Here is a 22,727-nt window from a genome sequence, read left to right as displayed (position 1 = left end):
CTCTTTGTATTACATCTTACTGCTAGATGAGGGAGTTTCAGTATTTCAAGGGTGGGTGGATTCAGTAATTCTTAATATTAATTCCAAAATCTGTGATTATATGAGCATGTCTGTTGCTTTGTATTGTGTGATACTTGATTTCCAGATACTGCTAAACTGTAACATATTCTTTTTAAGAACCATTTTTGTGTCTCTCGGCAATAGATGGGTAATTTTAATTATGGCACATGGGTTGACATCAAAATGATTTTTGAGCTAGGTTGTCTGTGGATGTTTAGGACTATGATATTCAAATATGATAGGATATGAAAGTCAACAAGTTTGTCTTTAGACAAAATAAGCTCAGTTTAGGATCTCTTGTACTTAAGAGGTGGTAGGAATACATCTACTCAAAGTGCCCCACAGACAACTAGAAATGTAGGTCAGGAGCTTCAGGGGAGTTTAGGAATTAGGTAGAGATTTAGGAATTACCTGCAGAGAGGATAATTGAAGAAAATGGGCTTGAATATATTAATAGTTTCCAAGGGAGCAAGATTAGAGAGAAGAGGACCAAGGACATGCTTATAGTTTTCAAATTTTGAAATACTTAGTATTTCCAAGACTAGAGGAAAGGGAGGAATCTCGATGTGTTCAGGGGTGGAGGAAAGAGAATAGGACCAAAGTGAGACATGTTTTCCTTCTAGGAGCTTAACGGTTTTTAAGAGAAAATTGTAATAAAAATGAGCAGTTAGGAGCTAGATATTTTTCAAGCTGTATAGTAATGGAGGTGGCCTAATCTTAGAAGAGGAGATGATAGATTAATGAGAAAGGCTTGAAATAATAAAATATTTTAAAATCTAGAATTATTCAGCATTACAAAATGAGAAAAGAAAAAAGAGGCCATGAGTAATGATAGAATTAAAAAATATATAGTTATTTTCTTTGTCATACTCTCATCTACATGCAAATTGGAAACTGAAAAACAGAAGAAATGTGTGGGAAATATCAGGTGGGGAAATGTACTATATCCCTCAACTGAAATGCTTGGTACCAGAAGTGTTTGGGATTTGGGATTTTTTTCCTAGATTTTGGAATATTTGCATATACTTCCAGTTGAGCATCCCAGATTTGAAAATTCAAAATCTAAAATGGTTCAAAATCTGAAACTTTTTGAGTGCCAGTATGACATACAAAGGAAATACTCATAGGCACATTTTGGATTTCAGATTTTCAGATTTGGGATGCTCAACCGGTACCTTTAAGCAGTCTCTAGAGTTGGAGCCAGAAACACAAAAGAGAATTTTTCTATAAACTTTGTGCATTGAGTTTGGCAGCCTGTTGGATGAGGTAGTAGTATCTTAACTACTTATCTTCAGCACCTCACTTTTCTGTTGGGTTCCTCCTGCCCCTAACCCTACAAGTTGGTATTAAAATATTTTAAGGTTTTCTGTTCACAGCATGCTTATCGGCTTATCAGTATGCTAATACAATTATGTCCTCAGCATAAGATTTCCCAAATCATAGTGGTGAGTTTTGTTTTTCTGTTTTTTTTTCTTTCTTTTTTTTTTTTCAGCCTGTTTGATGGCTTTGCAGATGGACTAGGAGTTGCCGAAGCTATTTCATATGTGGATCCTCAGTTCCTTACCTACATGGCATTAGAAGAACGCTTAGCCCAGGCTATGGAGGTATGTTCATAACTCTAATGTCCATATATAAGTTGATGGGATGCAAAATGATAAAGGTTCAAAGGGATTTTGAGACTATTCTTAAGAAAAGGTGAATCTTTTTCCCATCAGTTTAGTAACAGTTATTGAATAGTAATTGTCACCAGTATGTGTATACATATTATACTTGGTGTCCTGCTACTTTGCCTTAAATTTCAGTATTTCTCAGTTTTTATTGCAGGATGGAAAATGTTTTGCTTACATTTAGAAAATAATACCTTTTTCTCTATTGAATTATACAAGTACGAGAGTGAATATCTTATATACACATGCACAGGTGTATTTGTGAAATGCAGTTGAAGCTAAGGATATATTACAAATCTCTTTTTTTCTCATGGCTTCTAAATACTCTCCGGCTGCCTAATGCAGTTAGGAAATTTGCTGCTCCTTATCCCAACAAACATATACACACTTCAATAAATGGGGCATATTTGCTGCCTAAGTTTCTCTTGCCTTCTTTTCATTATTTAACTAAAACAGAAAAACTTGTTCTTAAATGTTATTTGCCTAAGTTCAAAGCCCAAGTATTTTCGTGTTTGGGAACTACTACTGTACCAGTGGATTTCGTTAAAAGAAATCTTTCTTTAAATCACTATTTCCAAAGTGATTTCCAAAATATAGGTACAGAAATGACTGGTGAATGAGCCACAGGTGAGAGGACAAAAAACTTGGTAAGAACTTTTAGAAGCATTATAATATATTTTGTCTTTAAATTTTCTGAGATTAGAAAGTCCAGTTTATGTATTTATTTATTTTTGAGACAAGATCTCACTCTGTCGCCCAAGCTGGAGTGCAGTGGTACAGTCATAGCTTACTACAGCCCTGAACTGCTGGGCTCAAGCGATCAGCTCACCTTAGCCTGTCCCAAGTAGCGGGGACTACAGATACGGGCCATCAGACCTGGTTTGGGTTTTTTCTGTTTTTTTTTTTTTGGTAGAGATAGGGTCTTACTATGTTACTACCCAGGCTGCTCTCAAACCCCTGCCCTGAAGCAGTCCTCCCACTTTGGCCTCCCATAGCACTGGGATTATAGACATGAGTCACCATGCCCAGCCAGGAAGTCTACTTTAGATTGACAAATTAGGTAGCAGGTACCTATCTAATATTGATATATTTAATAATATATTTATATATCTAATATATTACCTCTCGTATATAATATATAATATATATTGGATGTATTATATCTCTATTAGATATATTTGTCTTTAAATTACCTCTAATTTGTAATATATATTATATACTATATGTACTATGTATTACATATATAATATTATATATAGCTATATATAACATATCTAGTGTATATAGTATATACTATATATAATACCTAGTATATATTAGCTATATATAACATATATAACATATAACAGTATATATTAGCTATATATAACTATATGTAATACATAGCATATACATTAGCTATATATTAGACATCTGTAATATCTATAGATATTAGATACAGACATCTATAGATATTAGATACCTATCCATTTGCACACACACATGCATGCATGCATGCATATACATGTTCGCATACATTTATGCTAGCTCTGCTTTGTCATCACTTTTTTTACATATGTAATTGTCCATGGAGATTGCTTTCAGTTATGCTTTACAATGAATAATTTTTCTCAAAGTAACCATAGCAGAAATACTCTATACTAGGAAAAAAGTCAGAAAGAACATCATGAGATAGGATACACTTAGGATTTTTGCCAAATTATTTAACCTGCCTTGGCAAATTCTGACACATAAGAAATAATGGTATAGCATGGTAACTTGCATCAGAAAGATATAAAAATTAAGGATCACTCATTTCCTTGTGCTAGGTCTGTTCTAGGGTCTGATTTCACAACATTTAGTCTTTCATTTTATGCTAATGGTTTATGATTTCCTATAATACGGAGATAACTTTAAAAAGAAGTGTTGAGAATGAAATGTTTTATTATTTATTACTAGTGGGGAATGTGACATTTGGCATCTGGAAAGAAGAGCCAGAGAGACTGGTCTTGAGAGGTCATGCTAGGTAAAGGCACTAGCGGTGAACTAAGACAAGAGGCAAGTAAGAGCTTACAGTCTCACGTTGTTGGCTTCTACCAGTAGTGAACCCAGTGGCATTATTCCTACCAGTCTATACTTATGCCTCTGTTTAATGGCTTTAAGCATCTCTCTTCTCTAAGGCTTATCAGCTTCTTCACAGTTTAGTGCTCTGATTTAATTTATTTGAATTTGATTGAAATGTTTCACTCCTAGAAAATCAATACAGTTTTCTTCCTGTCACTCTCCAGAAATCTTATTTTCCTATGTTCAGTATGCATTTAATCATTTTTTAAAATGAAACAAAAATAATCTATGATTATTTCTTTTATATTTAACACTAACACTCTTTAAATGAAACAAAAACAAAACAAACTGCTTGTTTTTGTTTGTTTGTTTCTCAAGCAGCCCTATAAGTTTTTGGAAGTAGTTGCTTTCATTTCTGGTATTTTTCCAATACTAGATTGATCGTTCTTTTCAGGTAGTGGCTTTTGGTGAAAATACTGGCAATATGTCTTTGTCTCCCTATATCTGTGTCTCTAATTTGAGTGAGGAGAGGATAAAACATTAAACATCTTTAACTTTTTGAAACTTTTCTACTTCTCAAAATGGATTTTGAAAAAATCCCCTTACACGTTTATGTTGACATCTAAAATTTTTCAGCATAAATCTAAGTAGTAGTATTTACTTTATTGTACTTCTTCCCTAGAAAAATATTTAAAATTTTTAATGTAAAAAGTGGCTAAATTGAGTTACAATTAATAGTATCCAAATGATCAAAAATAAATTATGAATTTTGATAAGTATTTTGTAGGAAATGCATCTAATGAGATGGAGGCATTTTCCTTTCCCAGTTATGAGTGAATTTTATTTATTACTGAAATGAGAAACATTTCAGCATAAGTTTTACTTTTGATTTTCATCTTATGAATGTAAGGTTGAAAAATGTTGTTCACCTAAATAAATTAACAGGAATGGAAGGAGTTTATTATAGCATTGTCACTGAATTCTTTTGAGATATTTACCCAGAATCACATCAACTTAAGTTGTTTAGATATTCCTTAGATTCGTTCAGTTTTGTTTGTTTGTTTGTTTAAGCAAGGGATTGGAAGTCACCCAAAAGATTTGTTAGTTAGTCATTAGAGTTCAGTTCTACCTCCATACTTCAGATTGTCCCCCTGAATGGGTAAGAAGTGTGCTTTTATTTATAAAAGTGGAAGAAAGGTAAGTATAAACAGAATGTTAGAACAGAGAACCAGCATGATATACTGCAGGTACATTCTTATGTGGATCATTTTGAAGAAAGATTACCTATGAAAGCTTATTGAAACTGATCATCTTAAGACTGTCCATACCCACGGGCCCCTTGTAAAGTCTCTACATACAATAGCACCTATATATACCCAGGCATAGGCACTCGGAAGGCAGTAATGTGGAGGTTAAGAAGATGGGCTTTTGTGTGAAAGAGTTAGGCTATGTGACCTTGGATAATTAATTCACTTAACCTCTCTAAGCTTTAGCTTCCTCATTTAGAAAATGGGAATAATAAAATCTACCTGATGGGTTGTTGTGAGATTGTGTTAAAGCCTTTAGCAAAATACCTGCTTGTATTGGGGAGCTCTCAGTAAATGGTATATTCATACAGGTTTATTCAAATCAACAGTCAACTAAGTGATGTAATCAGTGAACAAATCTGGATTCAGTGATTGTCATTCAGAATCACTATTGCTATCTTCATTCTTTAAAAACTGAATTGTATTTTATTCTTCAGAACAAAATTTTGTGCTGATAAAGGATTATGCTACTTTAAATGCTACTTTAAAATGTATTCTAGATTGGGTGATTTAGGCTATTTAGTTGTCTCTCTGACTCTTGGACTAACTATTGTAAATACATTGTACTGCCTAAAGGTGTAGATAGTTTTTTGTTTTTTGTTTTTTTAATTTTTATAGATTTTCATAGCAGTGGCTATAAAATGCTACCTTTTGCTTGTGTTGCTTATAAGTGATCCTGGATTATCTTAAATACATGACAGTACCAAGGCAATAAGTTATTTTTACATATATGAAATTTGAGGTGTTATTAGCACTGCAAATGTGCAGATAATCATTAGAAAGAGATGATGAACCCATTGAGACAAACATATATCAAAGCATAATTAGCCTGGAATAACCTCCCCAAATGAAAGTTACTATAAATAATATCCTTTATTTCTGTTTATGTGTAGCAGAGATGAGTTCTTGCAAGCAGGTTCTATCTTCAGTAGTACATATGGGAAATTGGATAAGATTCATAATTATAGCTATGTGAGAAGGAAAGGGACAGATAACAGGATCTTACCTTCCATTTCCTGTCTTGCAGTGGGAAAGTTCAATATAAAGAATTCTAAACTAGAACAAAGAAGTAGAGTAACAAGGGATTGGCTAGGAGGAAATAAAAATTCTAAAGAATATGTGAAAAGCACATATAAGGAGCAACCACCACCTGTCAGGCAAAGCTAGGACAATCCAAGGAAGAGTGCCTAGTCTACCTCAGGGCTGAGGTCCAGACCTTGATGGAAATGGCATTGCCGTGGCTTGCTGTATGAGAGAGAAGTCACTGTGGTATGTGCTGGTATAACTTGCTGGAAGTCAGCTCTCTTAGGGTGCTGAGGAGAGCTATTCATAGGAAGGTATCTGAGTAGAAGCACTGTGCTGCAGAACTGTCCAACATGGGTGCTGGGGGAGGCTGCTCCCTGCTAAGTGCATTACAGGAACTGGCTGCTAGAGAAGCTGTGTGCACTGTAGGAGTCTAGTGCTAGAAAAAGCTATGAACATCACACTAGTCCCGGTGTGCTCTGTCAAGCAAGCACACTGGGACAGAAGGAAAGCCCTTTCCTCCAGCAGTGTTCTTCAACATCCTCTGTGAACAAAGCTTAGCATCATGCCAGCTGTTAGGAGGGAAAGTATTTAAACAGCCCAGATTTTCACAGAGCTGACACAATGGTGAATTTGGATTTATGGAGCAATAATTCCATAAATGGAACATTCCAGCATGTTGACAACTTGGCTTCCATACATACCTTTCAATGCACGTTTAAATTTCCATCCATCAATAGAATTGTGTTTTCAGCCCACAAAATACAGCTATTACTACAACTGAAGTTTCACCCTTTCCCCAGAATGAGCAGATGGCTAGTTCCAAGTGTCATTGTATCTATTACTAGCTATGCATTACTCCATAAATTCATAGTCACACTGAATGTTCTCTTATATAAAGACTAAATTGCAAATTTAACTTCCAACAACTGGTATATGAAATAGAAATGGGAAAGAGAAAAAGTAAACTGTTAATATATACAAATAAGCACATACATAAAATAAGCACATAAAATATGCAAAATTACTAATCCTTGTTCTGTATTTGGTCGTGAGACTGTAAATGATAGCTATAACTTCCTTCTTCCATGACCCAGTCATATTTTTCCCTGCCCTCAGCCAGAAGCTCACTTAGCTGGTTAGGATTCTTTAGTTGTTAGAGTAACCCAAACCTACATTGTTTATATCTTCAGTTGTTCTTTCTTTTTTTGTCTGCAGTAGTTTTCTGGTAACTTTACTGTTGGGCATGAAAGCACTAAGAGATTCACACTCCAGGGTTTATTATCACAGGGTTTTCAAGCAGAGGAAGCCTAGTCTGTGGAGGGCAGACTATTTCCACTGGTAACAGGAGGCTCAGAGTGACTTGGGGATTCAAGATTATCAGTTTCCTCAGAGTTCAACCAGATGTCCTCATTCCAGGTTTCAGAATCTTATTCCTTAACCAATCAATGGTAAAACTTTTGAGAAATTTGATGAGACTGAGAAGTCAACTCTAATTTTCATTTAGCAATCCACACAGTTACATTTTGTGTTTGATTTTTAGGCGCAAGAGCTTCTTTTAGGGCTGTCATGGATGCTTTCTGGCTCTCATACCCTGTTGTGAGGGCTAAGAGACCTGAGTTTGTAATTTTTTTCTGTAGGTGCACAAGGGCACTTATTAATAATCCATCTCACATCACGATTTTTATAGTTAGATCACTGTTGCTGTAAGGTCAAGTATAGCAGCTCTCTGCGCTCTTAAGACACTTGCTTCAGTTGGACCTTCATCACTGTCAACCACAGTGATACCTTGATTAATTGTGATGCCACTACAGACTATGGATTAATAGCATCCCATTCTTACTGGCAAGGAGCTCAGCACTGAGCTCAAGCTCACAGGCCTAACCAAACCAATCCCCAAATGCAGTTCTGTGTCCTGCAAGATGCAGAACTGGTTTTTTGTTTTTTTTTTTTTTTTCTGCATGCTCTTCCCATGAATTTTTTTTTTTTATACCTTATGTTCTAGGGTACAGGTGCACAATGTGCAGGTTTGTTACATATGTACACATGTGCCATGTTAGTGTGCTGCACCCATTAACTCGTCATTTACATTAGGTATATCTCCTAATGCTATCCCTCCCCGCTCCCCGCACCCCACGACAGGCCCCGGTGTGTGATGTTCCCTATCCTGTGTCCAAGTGTTCTCATTGTGCAGTTCCCACTTATGAGTGAGAACATGCGATGTTTGGTTTTCTTTTTTTGTTTGTTTGGTTTTTTTTTTGTTTTTTTTTTTTAGATGGAGTCTCGATCTGTCGCCCAGGCTGGAGTGCAGTGGCGCGATCTCGGCTCACTGCAAGCTCCGCCTCCCGGGCCGACGCCATTCTCCTGCCTCAGCCTCCCGAGTAGCTGGGACCACAGGCGCCCGCCTCCGCGCCCGGCTAATTTTTGTATTTTTAGTAGAGACGGGGTTTCACCGTTTTAGCCAGGATGGTCTCGATCTCCTGACCTTGTGATCCACCCGCCTCAGCCTCCCAAAGTGCTGGGATTACAGACGTGAGCCACTGCGCCCGGCCGATGTTTGGTTTTCTGTCCTTGCGATAGTTTGCTCAGAATGATGGTTTCCAGCTTCATCCATGTCCCTACAAAGAACATGAACTCATCCTTTTTTATGGCTGCATAGTATTCCATGGTGTATATGTGCCACATTTTCTTAATCCAGTCTATTATTGATGGACATTTGGGTTGGTTCCAAGTCTTTGCTATTGTGAATAGTGCCACAGTAAACATACGTGTGCATGTGTCTTTATAGCAGCATGAATTATAATCCTTTGGGTATATACCCAGTAATGGGATGGCTGGGTCAAATGGTATTTCTAGTTCTAGATCCTTGAGGAATCACCACACTGTCTTCCACAATGGTTGAACTAGTTTACGGTCCTACCAACAGTGTAAAAGTGTTCCTATTTCTCCACATCCTCTGCAGCACCTGTTGTTTCCTGACTTTTTAATGATTGCCATTTGAACTGGTGTAAGATGGTATATCTCATTGTGGTTTTGATTTGCATTTCTCTGATGGCCAGTGATGATGAGCATTTTTTCATGTGTCTGTTGGCTGCATAAATGTCTTCTTTTGAGAAGTGTCTGTTCATATCCTTCACCCACTTTTGTTTTTTGTTTTTTTGTTTTTTTTTTGAGACAGAGTCTTGCTCTGTCTCCCAGGCCGGAGTGCAGTGGTGTGATCTTGGCTCACTGCAACCTCTGTCTCCTGGGTTCACGCCATTCTCCTGCCTCAGCCTCCAGAGTAGCTGGAACAGCAGGCGCCCGCCACCACACCTGCCTTTTTTTTTTTTTTTTGTATTTTTAGTAGAGACGGGGTTTCACTGTGTTGGCCAGGATGGTCTCGATCTTCTGACCTCGTGATCCACCCGCCTCGGCCTCCCAAAGTGCTGGGATTACAGGCGTGATCCACCATGCCCAACCCCTTCGCCCACTTTTTGATGGGGTTGTTTGATTTTTTCTTGTAAATTTGTTCAAGTTCTTTGTAGATTCTGGATATTAGCCCTTTGTCAGATGGGCAGATTGCAAAAATTTTCTCCCATTCTGTAGGTTGCCTGTTCACTCTGATGGTAGTTTCTTTTGCTGTGCAGAAGCTCTTTAGTTTAATTAGATCCCATTTGTCAATTTTGGCTTTTGTTGCTATTGCTTTTGGTGTTTTAGACGTGAAGTCCTTGCCCATGCCTGTGTCCTGAATGGCATTGCCTAGGTTTTCTTCTAGGGTTTTTATGGTTTTAGGTCTAACATTTAAGTCTTTAATCCATCTTGAATTAATTTTTGTATAAAGTGTTTGGAAGGCATCCAGTTTCAGCTTTCTACATATGGCTACCCAGTTGTCCCAGCACCATTTATTAAATAGGGAATCCTTTCCCCATTTCTTGTTTTTGTCAGGTTTGTCAAAGATCAGATGGTTGGAGATGTGTGGTATTATTTCTGAGGGCTCTGTTCTGTTCCACCGGTCTGTATCTCTGTTTTGGTACCAGTACCATGCCGTTTTGGTTACTGTAGCCTTGTAGTATAGTTTGAAGTCAGCATGATGCCTCCATCTTTGTTCTTTTTGCTTAGGATTGTCTTGGCAATGTGGGCTCTTTTTTGGTTCCATATGAACTTAAAAGTAGTTTTTTCCAATTCTGTGAAGAAAGTCATTGGTAGCTTAATGGGGATGGCATTGAATCTATAAATTACCTTGGGCAGTATGGCCATTTTCACGATGTTGATTTTTCCTATCCATGAGCATGGAATGTTCTTCTATTTGTTTGTGTCCTCTTATATTTCATTGAGCAGTGGTTTGTTGTTCTCGTTGAAGAGGTCCTTCACATGCCTTGTAAGTTGGATTCCTAGGTATTTTATTCTCTTTGAAGCAATTGTGAATGGGAGTTCACTCATGACTTGGCTCTCTGTTTGTCTGTTACTGGTGTACGGGAATGCTTGTGATTTTTGCACATTGATTTTGTATCCTGAGACTTTGCTGAAGTTGCTTATCAGCTTAAGGGGATTTTGGGCTGAGACGACGGGGTTTTCTAAATATACAATCATGTCATCTGCAAACAGGAACAATTTGACTTCCTCTTTTCCTAATTGAATACCCTTGTTTTCTTTCTCCTGCCTGATTGCCCTGGCCAGAACTTCCAACACTATATAGAAGTGGTGAGAGAGGGCATCCCTGTCTTGTGCCAGTTTTCAAAGGGAATGCCAGTTTTTGCCCATTCAGTATGATATTGGCTGTGGGTTTGTCATAAATAGCTCTTATTATTTTGAGATACGTCCCATCAATACCTAATTTATTGAGAGTTTTTAGCATGAAGCGCTGTTGAATTTTGTCAAAGGCCTTTTCTGCATCTATTGAGGTAATCATGTGGTTTTTGTCTTTGGTTCTGTTTATATAATGGATTATGTTTATTGATTTGCATATGTTGGACCAGCCTTGCATCCCAGGGATGAAGCCAACTTGATCATGGTGGATAAGCTTTTTGATGTGCTGCTGGATTCGGTTTGCCAGTATTTTATTGAGGATTTTTGTATCGATGTTCATCAGGGATATTGGTCTAAATTCTCTTTTTTTGTTGTGTCTCTGCCAGGCTTTGGTATCAGGATGATGTTGGCCTCATAAAATGAGTTAGGGAGGATTCCTTTTCTATTGATTGGAATAGTTTCAGAAGGAATGGTACCTGCTCCTCTTTGTATCTCTGGTAGAATTTGGCTGTGAATCCATCTGGTCCTGGACATTTTTTGGTTGGTAGGCTATTAATTACTGCCTCAATTTCAGAGCCTGTTATTGGTCTATTCAGGGATTCAACTTCTTCCTGGTTTAGTCTTGGGAGGGTGTATGTGTTTAGGAATTTATCCATTTCTTCTAGATTTTCTAGTTTATTTGCGTAAAGGTGTTTATAGTATTCTCTGATGGTGGTTTGTATTTCTGTGGGATCGGTGGTGATATCCCCTTTATGATTTTTTATTGCATCTATTTGATTCTTCTCTCTTTTCTTCTTTATTAGTCTTGCTAGTGGTCTATCAATTTTGTTGATCCTTTCAAAAAACCAGCTTCTGGATTCATTGATTTTTTTGAAGGGTTTTTTGTGTCTCTATCTCCTTCAGTTCTGCTCTTATCTTGTTGTTTCTTGCCTTCTGCTAGCTTTTGAATGTGTTTGCTCTTGCTTCTCTCGTTCTTTTAATTGTGATGTTAGGGTGTCAATTTTAGATCTTTCCTGCTTTCTCTTGTGGGCATTTAGTACTATAAATTTCCCTCTACGCACTGCTTTAAATGTGTCCTGGGATCACTCTTAATACAAATTCTGTATCAGTCTGAGTTCAGTCCCGAGAGAGAAATACAGTAATTTGAACAGGGAAAATTTACTGTAAATATTAACTACAGCAGAAGTTTCGAATACCAAAGGATTGGCTAGTAGGAAATAAAGCAAACTCTAAAGAATATAGGATTAGCAGATTTAAGGAACAGTTTTAGGGCCGAGATAGAGCACTCTACTTCCCTCCCCTCTAAGGCTGAAAGCCAGACCTTATTGGGAAGGACACAGCCATGGCTTACGGAGGAGTATTTATGGTACTGCGCTGGCAGAACTTGCTGGAAATTTGCCTTCTGGAACTTGGCAAGAATCTGCCCTCTGGGGCACCAGAGAAGCTTCACAGTGATGTGACCAAGCCCCTAGGTACTCTGCTGCAGAACCACCCAAGATGAGTACCAGGAGAAGCTACTGGCCACCTTGTCCTGCAATTACCAGTTACTGGATAAGCGGCATGTGCTTCAGGAGCCAGGCACTGGAGAAGCCACCCACACTAGAGGAGCCTGATGCTGGAGAAGCCATCTGTGCATAGGGAAGCCTGGCACACTGCAGGGGCAAGCCCAAGGGAACCATGAAGCAAAGTCCTTTCCGTGTGCAGTGTCTCTCCAGCACCCTCTACTGACAAAACTTAAAATCATGTCGGCTAACAAAAGGGAAAATATTTTAAATGCCCAAGTCTGTTTTCAAAGAGCAGAAATGAAAGGTGTATTTGGAGCTGAGAAGCAATAATTCAATTACTAGAGCAGCGTGTCTTATTTTCTGCAATGTTTCTCTGCATATCCAGAGTCAAATTTGGTGTTCAATAATATTAACTGTGTTTATTAACTCTTGGTGAACCCTTTTGCTTTTTCCTTTTTTAGTCCTGATTTTGCTTTAGGCTTGGCCCAAAGCAAGTTGTAATCCTCTATTATAAGTTATCTCAATTTCTTTTCGGGAATATCTATGGTAGAACCTTAGGCATGTATAAAATATTAAGTTTGCCGTCCAAAAGAATAGAGTGTTAGCTAAGCTGTCAGGCAGAATTCTTCTATATGGGAAACCTGGCTTGTTCCTTTTTTTTTTTCATTATGGTAAAATAAACATAACATAAAATTTACTATTGCTACAGTTAAGTGTACAGTTCAGTGTAATTAAGTGTATTCACATTGCTGTAAACAGTAACTCCACATTTTCCCATCTCTCCAGCCCCTGGCAGCCACCATTCTGTTTTCTGTCTCAATGAATTTGACTACTTTAGGTATCTCATATAGGAATCATACAGTATTTATCCTTCTGTGACTGGCTTATTTCATTAGCATAATGTCTTCAGGGTTCATCCATGTTGTGACATGTGTTAGAATTTCCTTCCTTTTCAAGGCTGAGTAATATTCTTCTGTATGTGTACATCATATTTTGCATAACCGTTCATCCATCAATGAACAGTTGATTTATTTCCACCTTTTGGCTCTTGTGGATAATGCTGCAGTGAACGTGGGTGTACAGATACTTGTTTTAGTCCCTGCTTTCAGTTCTTTTTAGGTATGTACCCAGAACTAGAATTGCTGGATTATGTGATAATTCCGTTTTTAATTTTGAGGAATTGTTGGGCTGTTTTCTGTAGCAGCTACAATATTCTGCACTCTAACCAGGATGGGAGGCCCAGTTTTGATAGTTGTCAAATTTCCTTCAAGTTTTTCATCCCTACAAAGAAGCCAAGGTCTTTCATAGCTCCATAATCTTATGATGCTATAATTAGGATATAATACTAACATGTAATAATTAAACTGTGTAATACCAATTCTTTGAATACAGTAGCAGTTCAGAAGGATACTAGTGCAGTCTAGGACCACTGACAGGCTTCCTGGAAGAGATAGGACTTATGCAGTCCCTGAGGGAGTGATAGGACTTAAAGGATAGACAGAAAGCACCAGGCAGGCGAAGCAGCATGTGCACCAAGAGCAAGTAATTGTACAGGTTGCAGACAAAAAGACGAAAGTCTCAACTGCTGTTCTGTCTAATTGGAGCCAGAAAGGATGAGGATGACGTATACCAGATGATCACATGATCTGATGTTCTTTCCATCCTTGTTAGAACAGTAATTTGACATAGGTATTTGAACCTGTAAATGAAATTCACAACCCAGATAACCTAGTAATACTTGTGAGCTGGTAATGTGGGTGTGCCAAATCCATGCCAGTAGTAGATACAGCCATTTGGGAGCGCATTATTTGCTTCCATACTTGGAGCATCTAGTAGCCTCAGCCACATTTTATCTTTCATGAAGTGAACCTTTCTAAAATGTTTATTACTTTCTTTCATGTTATTGATCTCACATAGGAACCAATAGTTGGAAAAAGTAACCACTCCTTCAAAATATAAATACGGAAAAGTAGATGATTATTGAGACATGGTAGATTTTTATTTATTTATTTTGAGACACAGTCTTGCTCTATCATCAAGGCTGGAGTGCGTGGTGATCTCAGCTCACTGCAACCTCCGCCTCCCAGGATCAAGCAGTTCTCCTGCCTGTCTCCCGAGTAGCTGGGATTATAGCACACACTACCGCACCCGGGTTTGTTTTTTTTTTTTTTTTGAGATGGAGTTTTGCTCTTGTTGTTCAGGCTGGAGTGCAATGGCATGATCTCGGCTCACTGCAACCTCTGCATCCTGGGTTCAAGCAGTTCTCCTGCCTCAGCCTCACAAGTAGCTGGGATTACAGGCATGCACCACTACGCCCTGCTAATTTTGTATTTTTTTAACTAGAGACAGGATTTCACCACGTTGGTCAGGCTGGTCTTGAACTCCTGACCTCAAGTGACCCACCCGCCTTGGCCTCCCAAAGTGCTGGGATTATAGGCATGAGCCATCGCTCCCAGCCGAGACAAGATATATTTTTATTTCACGTGTAGAAAGTTGGGCTCTGCGTGTATATTTAATGTTTTGGTTTGTTGGTGATGGTGGTAGTTTCTTCTGAAGAGGCAAAAGGAGCAAAGGACTAAAGCAAAAGAAACTAACAAGAAGAGAATAATGGTGATATAATTTTGAAGATACCCTAAAAAATAGTTTTCTGTTACTGTTTTAAAGTATTTCCTAACAAAGAACTGTACCTTTTGTTTTTCAGACTGCTCTGGCACATTTAGAGTCTCTTGCAGTGGATGTTGAGGTGGCCAATCCACCAGCCAGTAAGGAAAGCATCGATGGTCTTCCAGAGACCCTTGTTCTTGAAGATCACACTGGTAAGGGCAGAGTTGATCTCAAATGTTGAGGAACACATTGCACATTTAAGTATATTATCAGTGTACCTAGATGATTAAATATTTGTTTATTAGAACCAGATGCTTACAAATTCACCTAGTATAAGAATATTTTTAATTTTCAAGTGATAGACTGCGACAAATGTTCCTTTGTCAGCTTTTTTACAAAAGCAGTATTTATTAGATTCCAAATTGCCAAGTATTTGACAGAAATGCTTGCCAATTAACTGATCAAAGATTGGCTCTTTCGTCTTTCAGAGGTATCTTCTCTGAGTATAATATATTGCTTTTCAGTTTTATTAAAATTGAACTATATGTGATTGATCTAAATTATTTGTTGTTTTCAGCTATTGGTCAGGAACAATGCTGTCCAATCTGTTGCAGTGAGTATATTAAGGATGATATAGCAACAGAGTTGCCCTGTCACCATTTCTTTCACAAACCTTGTGTCTCAATTTGGCTACAAAAGGTGAGTGATAGAATAATTAATTTAAAATTTAATACTTTAATAGTGTCTTCTGCAAGTGAATAATAACAGTATCTCTTTTTTTTTTTTTTTTGAGACAGAGTTTCTCTCTTGTCACCTAGGCTGGATTGCTGTGGCTCGATCTCGGCTCACTGCAGCCTCTGCCTCTGTGGTTCAAGCGATTCTCCTGCCTCAGCCTCCCAAGTAGCTGGGATTACAGGCACCCACCACCACGCCCGGCTAATTTTTTGTATTTTTAGTAGAGACAGGGTTTCGCCATGTTGGTCAGGCTGGTCTGGAACTCCTGACCTCAGGTGATTTGCCTGCCTCAGTTTCCCAAAGTGCTGGGATTACAGGTTGTGAGCCACCATGCCCAGCCAATGGTAGTATCTTTTAGACCTGTTCTATTTAGCTACAAATTTGTAGTACTTTTTAATTCATTGTTAAAAACTGGTTGCCTTTAATGATTACAAATCAGGGATAATATGGAAGTATTTTATTTTATTAACATTGTCTAAAAATAACATAGCCAACAATAACAGGCTTTTAATCATTTTAGGAAGTGATTAAATATCTGAAAAATTATTTTAGAATAAAGCTGATTAGAATTTTAATCATAACCTTGAAATTTGGTGTTTTCAAAAGTATCTCAAGCAGAGAAGCCTTTGGCACTACTCAAAGTACTATAACAATATACAGCTATTTTGCTAATACGGGTTGGTGTTTCTGAAATGTATATGAAAGATATTTAATAACCTACCAAATAGCTCCTATTCCAGTTTTTATATATTGCCTTCAAATATTTGCCCAATAAATCTTAAGCATATTTGAATTATTTAAATAAAGTGAGTGTTTTACTTCAGTCTTCTCTGTGAAGTCTATTTTTTTGCATAAAGGATATTTACCATCCAGCTCACTAGGAATTCCCAAGTCACTTTCCCAGATTATCTACTTAGGAATACAACTATCTTTTTCCCCTATAACCAGTGCTTTTTTTCTCCTTCCCTTTTCCCTTTGCTTTCCTTCCTTCCCTCTTTTTCCTTTTCCTTTCTTGCTGTTCCTCTATTTCTATTTGCCACTTCATTGTTCTCAAAACTCCACTTAAAATCTCTGAAATCCAGTTTAGAAATGTTCACTGTTATTTTATAAAATATCTGTATATGAGATAACCCATAGTGCCTGGCAGGTAGTAAGTGCCCAGTAAATATTTTACAAATCAGATGAAAGCTGTTATTAGAAATTAGAGATTTTTTATTTTATTAACAACAAAATCACAAATACAAACTTAGGATGCAAGTTACAAAGACGAGCTAGCAGTCTTTAGTAAACAGCATGTGCTAACATGTACTATTTGAGGAGTAATTGCCTGTGTAGAGGTCATGTGTGTCTCAAGTCTCATGAGACTTCCTGGCGTTCTGGATTGAGGTATAATGCTGGATTCTGAATTAGTTTTAAAATACTGTTTTCCTTGCTGTCTCCCCTCTCCCAGAACATAATTTGGGAAATAATATTTTAGGTGATTTTTCTTGACCTATTTATCTGGCATTTTATTAATACAGCCTAGATGGCTGTATTGTACAATATACCAACCTGTAGGGTTTTTATAAGAGTTAAAGTAGGTAATTCGTGATGAATTTAATATGGTATTTGGCACATAGTAAACATATAGTGTAGGAAAAGTAATGGTAAACTTATTACTAATGAAAATTAGAATTCAGTAGAAAATGACTTTTTCAGTGTCTGTACATGATGGTGGTAGTAGTGAAAGTAGGTGTTATTAAAATTAGTGGGGAAGCAGAAAATGCAGAGCCACCAACTCTTAACAATATTGAGCGTGGCTGAGTCTGTGAGGTCCATTCCCTCATTTCTTTCCACTCCCATACATTAGACCTTCAACCTTTGTTGTCTTAACTACTATTGTAGTTACCTACTTTATTTCCTTACTTCCTTTAGAGGTACTTTCTTTTCATTTCTTTTTTATTTGCATAAATCTGTGGGGTACATGTGCAGCTTTGTCACATGCATAGGTTACGTAGTGGTCCAGTCAGGGCATTTAGGATATCCTATCACCTGGATAACATACATTATACCCATTAACTAATTTCTCATTATCTTCCCCCCTTCCTACCCCCCACTCTTCCAAATCTTCATTATCTATCATTCTATCATTAAAGGCTTTTTATGAAATATAGTTCTGATCATGTACTTCCCTTCTCATAAAAGAAAGAGAGAGACCTCCAGTCACCTGTGGAATAATCTGAAGCTTTAATCTTGACATTCAAGACCTTCTGTGATTTAGACCTCAACCTGTTTCTTCAGATTTACTTTTCTGTACATTTGCTTATGTTTCTATACATTTGCTCCTGAAGTCTGGCATGATTTTTCCCTATACCATCTGTAAGATTAGATGATATAGGTAGGTGCAGTTTAAATTCCACCTTTTCTGTCCTTAATAAATTCTGTCTTTAAACTCCCACGATAGTTTCAGAGACCTAAGAAGCAGTGTTTTGTGTGCCTGCTGTGTGTCAGTCACTGTCAGATGATTCCTCTTTAATGATTCATGATCTCTCCTTTAATCCTCACAGAACATTAGGACTTACCGGTATCTTTATTCCTGTTTTCTAATGATTGTTACTTGTCTAAGTTTAAATAGCTAGTACATAGTTCACCAAGACCACGCTCATCTATTTGACTCTAAAATGTTACTGTTGGGCCCAATCTATATGGCAAGTACACAATAAATGTTTGCTGAAATGAATTTTTTTTTTTTTTTTTTTTTTTGAGACGGAGTCTCGCTCTGTCACCCAGGCTGGAGTGCAATGGCACTATCTCGGTTCACTGCAACCTCCGCCTCCCGGGTTCAAGCAATTCTCCTTTCTCAGCCTCCTGTGTAACTGGGGCTACCAGGCGCACGCTGCCACACTCAGCTAATTTTTTGTATTTTAGTAGAGACGGGGTTTCACCATGTTGCCCAGTCTGTTCTTAAACGGTAAACATAATATATGTTGTACAGCCTTGAATTATACTTGAGACTTTGCTGTAACTCAAGGTAACAGTCTCTTCAGTCTTTCTCCTGTCAGGAAATATCTTAGTGTGAAGCCTTTCTTGCTTTTTTTCTGGGGAGAATGTTCCCAAGATACAGTTCTTTGTCGCCTTCAACAGCATGATCTCTTCAGCCTCCCTTCCAGCAGGGAGTTCTCTTTGGGAAAAAGACCAGATTTGCAAGGGGATAATCTTTTATCAGATAATGTAGCTCTATAATCATCCATTGGTCCTAGAATGTTGTACTCCTAGTATAACTGCTTTCCCCTCCCCACCTTCCCTCCAAGGTCTGTGGCTGATTGTTTTGTCATTTAGAAGGCACCTAACACTCTTACCTCTTTTTGGAAAGAAATGTCATGGCTTAGAAAGAAAGTCTGAAGTCCATCTGCTTTGACTTATCTGTGCTACCCTAAAATGGGGCTTTAATTTGCCATAGATCTACATTAATTTACCGTAGACCTTCTTTAATTCACACCAAATCATAAATGATAAATAAATCATAAATGATTTGATGTGAATTAAAGTAGGTCTGTGGTTTCTCTAATAAATGCATAATAGACTAAATAATGATAATTCCGTTCAGATTATTGTTGAAGCTAAACTCTGACCTCCATGCGGACATGTGCCATGATTCTTTGCTCACCCTCTGCCATTGCATCACCGCTGAGTTTAGCAGCTCTTAATTAAAACTCACTAAATGAAGGAGGATTAATGACCTTAAAGATATGAACATTAATAAGAGACATTGTTTACCCTCAAAGAAATTAGAGTCTGATTGGGCACAGAGGGAATAGTATGAAAATAATGTCTTTCTGCATTGTGTGGATTTGAAGTTTATTTTTTGTTGTTAAGATATTTATTATTAGGATAATGATACTGTTTTTTCTTTATTAAGTTATTTGTGTGGCAGTTAAGATGATTCTGGTGGCTCTTAATGTTTTTTTTTTTCTCCAGTCGGGAACATGCCCTGTGTGCCGCCGTCATTTCCCACCTGCAGTTATTGAAGCATCTGCAGCTCCTTCCTCTGAGCCTGATCCTGATGCCCCACCTTCAAATGACAGTACTGCAGAAGCGCCCTAAACCTTAACAGTTGAAATGAGATCAGTGTATCGAAGTAAATCTGCAAATTCCTTCTAAATCTCATGTGCAAATAATTATATATAAATATATTTAAAAAAGCTATATATAGTATATGCCATAGTTTAGAAAGAATATTAACCTTTCTAAACTAAATTTAGGTTTGCAGAAAGTATTAAACATTTTCAAGCTGAATGTTGAGACAGTGCATCCATTTTCTTTAGTTGAATATGTTTGTATTAATTGTAAAGCCAAGCTTATCAGTTGACTTCCTCCAGAAGAAATAATCATCTGTGGCATACGTTACTGGCTTTGTCTATAATACTGCCACTAAGTGATTATAATTAAGCGCTCCTGTTTGCATCAAATGTTAAGACTGTGTTCACAACAGTAGTAAAATTTGGTTTCATTGGAAATGAAACAAATTGTAAAGTATGCTTTTTCACTAGTCCCTTTGGTTTTGCTACGCCATAACCTCTTGGTTCATATGCTGAGAAATTTTTCAGAAAGTCCATTTTTGTTTAAAATTAGGACTTTTCAGAATGCCAAATGAAGGCTAAAATTCTGGCCAGAACATTACAAAAGTTTTAAATCTTAGAAGTAACTCCCCCTGAAATAAAGTTAGGTAGTAAAATCCTTAATGAAACCAGTGGATGTGCTTAACATAAGGTTAGTAAAGCATACAAAGAATCTAGTGTGCTCAGGGCTTGGTACAATGAGCTGAATTAGATGGCCTTATGAAACCCTCTCTAACCTCACCCAACCTGTTTCTCCTTGGTAAAAATTATACTTGAAGGCCCAGAACACTCATGGCACATTTGTTTAATATTGGATATAGTTAGTTTAAGGTAATTTTGCTTCTACAGTATTTTGGAAGGTCTGAAAACTTGCACAGGGTCATCTTTGTAATTATATAACCCCAAACTAAGATGCACAGTGTCTCCTTTAGGTAATCACACACAGTAGAAGAGTATGTGCAAACATGGACATAATAGTTCACTTACAAATGTGATTTGATGTTAACACTAGAGAATGATGACTGTTAGAATATCACATTTGAGCAAGTAAAACAGTAAAGCACATAGTGAGTGTACGTCCATCTAATTGGTCCATTGATAATTTAGTTTGGGCACATGAAAGGAATATTTATATGGCTTCCCAAATGCAGAGTTACATCTTATTTGTGTAATTCCTTTGAGTATTTATATCCCGTCTCTTTTTTTCATTTTTAAAAATAAATGAATTTTCACTGTTGGCACATTTGAGGCTTAAATATAAGGAACATAACACTTGCATTCTAATTTTTGCATATATTGTAAATGTGTCTGGTATTTACAGCAAAATACTGTGTATCCTTTTATGGGTAAAACAAAAGTGAACATTGCATGCATGTAATGTGATGAATTTGTAATTTAGGAGTTCTTTGGGGCTTCTGTGACTTTGGAAATGCTTACATTCAGGCCTTAATGTTGCATTAGCTAGCATGTTTTCCCTCTGATGTATATAGTCATTGTTGTATAAACTAATCTTTGCTTGTTTTCTACTCTGTGATCTTTCCATACCATATTTCATTAATGATCAGTTAGTGTCAAGGAGTCAAATCAGATTAAAATTAATTTCATATGTATATTGTGGAAATTTGTGGCTAGTGTGATTTTTGTTTGTTTGTTTCCTTTTAAGTACTGTTGATCAGTTGTGACACTTACTGGTTAAACTTACGTTGCTAAAGATTTCTCTATAATAAGCCACACATTATATTTAGACTATATTAAGGAACCTTGGTTTTCTTCTAGATAGCAGCTGTCCCAAAGAAAATATTTCTTCTTTGCCTGTTAAGATTTATCTATTATCTGCCAGTTGTTACGAGGTTTTGGTTCCAAACTCAACCAGCAATGTTGAGAGCAGAACTTAAGATAGCTGTTGTACTTTTTGCTTTCCATCTGTTACTGTCCTTCATTCTTGGCTCCCTACTATCTATAAACAGCTGCTGTGAAGGAGAAAAGTTGAGTAAGAGTTGGCTTAAATTTTAAAAAGGAAAAAGAAAATTGAGGTTTTAGGATTTTCATGGTAACAAGCTCTGGTATAGCTAAGGCTGGCAAGTTCAGATACTAAAATATTATTTGGTCGTATCTTGGATCCTTTTGAAAAAGTTAAGACTATATGAAGGTAAATTAGAAATAAGTATGAATATTAATAAAATAGCATTTATCTTATTTCTCTATTTTATGTTGTGACTTAACCTAATTTTATTTTTTTAACATTTTCTTATTTCTTGTAATATGAATGCTGATATTTAAAGGTAGATCTATGTGGTTTTCTTTTGTGTTTCTTAATTGTTTATCTCTAACTCTTAAGATTATTTGTGATCTGGATTTATGTATTTGTTAGATACATATGAATTGTTAAAATGGAATGCAAGTTTTTCAAAAGCCCAGGTCTAAATGTAATGGTTGGTTTATTGTTCTACAACCCCAGCCCATCATTTTCTGTGTAAATCATAAACAATAAACAGAATATACTCGGTGGTCATTTCTAATATTTAATTGTGTAATTGTATCACTTCTATAATGTAACCCTGAAGGATTTAGAGTTAATGACAACACTATGAGCATGTGATGTTAAAAGTCCTTGAACTATAATATAAGAAAGCCCTAGGAAGAGCCAGACAGAAGTAGTTGATGGACTTCCTACTGCTGGAGGGTCTCTGAGTCCTTGCCCTCTCCTGCCTGACATCCTTAGCTATCCTGTAGGTTTCAGCAGAACCTGATTTCCACACTGACTCCGGACTGCAGAAACCGTTAATAAGAAGGGAGCCCACCTCACGTCAGTGGTTTTCTGCAAATCAGGCATGGAAATATTATTAAATCTACCTGTTTAGCAAGATTCCTCGTGGTTCTCAAACAGTTCAGAGAACCCATTTCAGAAGGGTCAATTGGGTGCTGATAAATTACGCCATTCAATTAGACAAAGACTAGCCA

The 22,727-nt window shown here is 37.1% G+C and overlaps 1 protein-coding gene across 1 annotated transcript in view; it reads left to right on the top strand.

Moving 5' to 3' along the window:
• The window catches only part of PJA2 (praja ring finger ubiquitin ligase 2), a 74,076-nt gene extending 51,789 nt beyond the window's left edge, over positions 1-22,287 (top strand). The window contains exons 7-10 of the mRNA XM_015140547.3: positions 1,553-1,664; positions 15,032-15,146; positions 15,512-15,633; positions 19,627-22,287. Coding sequence (XP_014996033.2) covers positions 1,553-1,664; positions 15,032-15,146; positions 15,512-15,633; positions 19,627-19,752 — 475 coding nt within the window. The 3' untranslated portion in view covers positions 19,753-22,287. The remainder of the gene's footprint in view (positions 1-1,552; positions 1,665-15,031; positions 15,147-15,511; positions 15,634-19,626) is intronic.
• Positions 22,288-22,727: the final 440 nt, after the last annotated feature.

Source organism: Macaca mulatta, chromosome 6 (genome assembly GCF_049350105.2).
Source record: "Macaca mulatta isolate MMU2019108-1 chromosome 6, T2T-MMU8v2.0, whole genome shotgun sequence".
Classification (NCBI taxonomy): domain Eukaryota; kingdom Metazoa; phylum Chordata; class Mammalia; order Primates; family Cercopithecidae; genus Macaca; species Macaca mulatta.
Note: the sequence above shows the minus strand (reverse complement) of the source record. Positions and strands in the feature narration are given on the sequence as shown.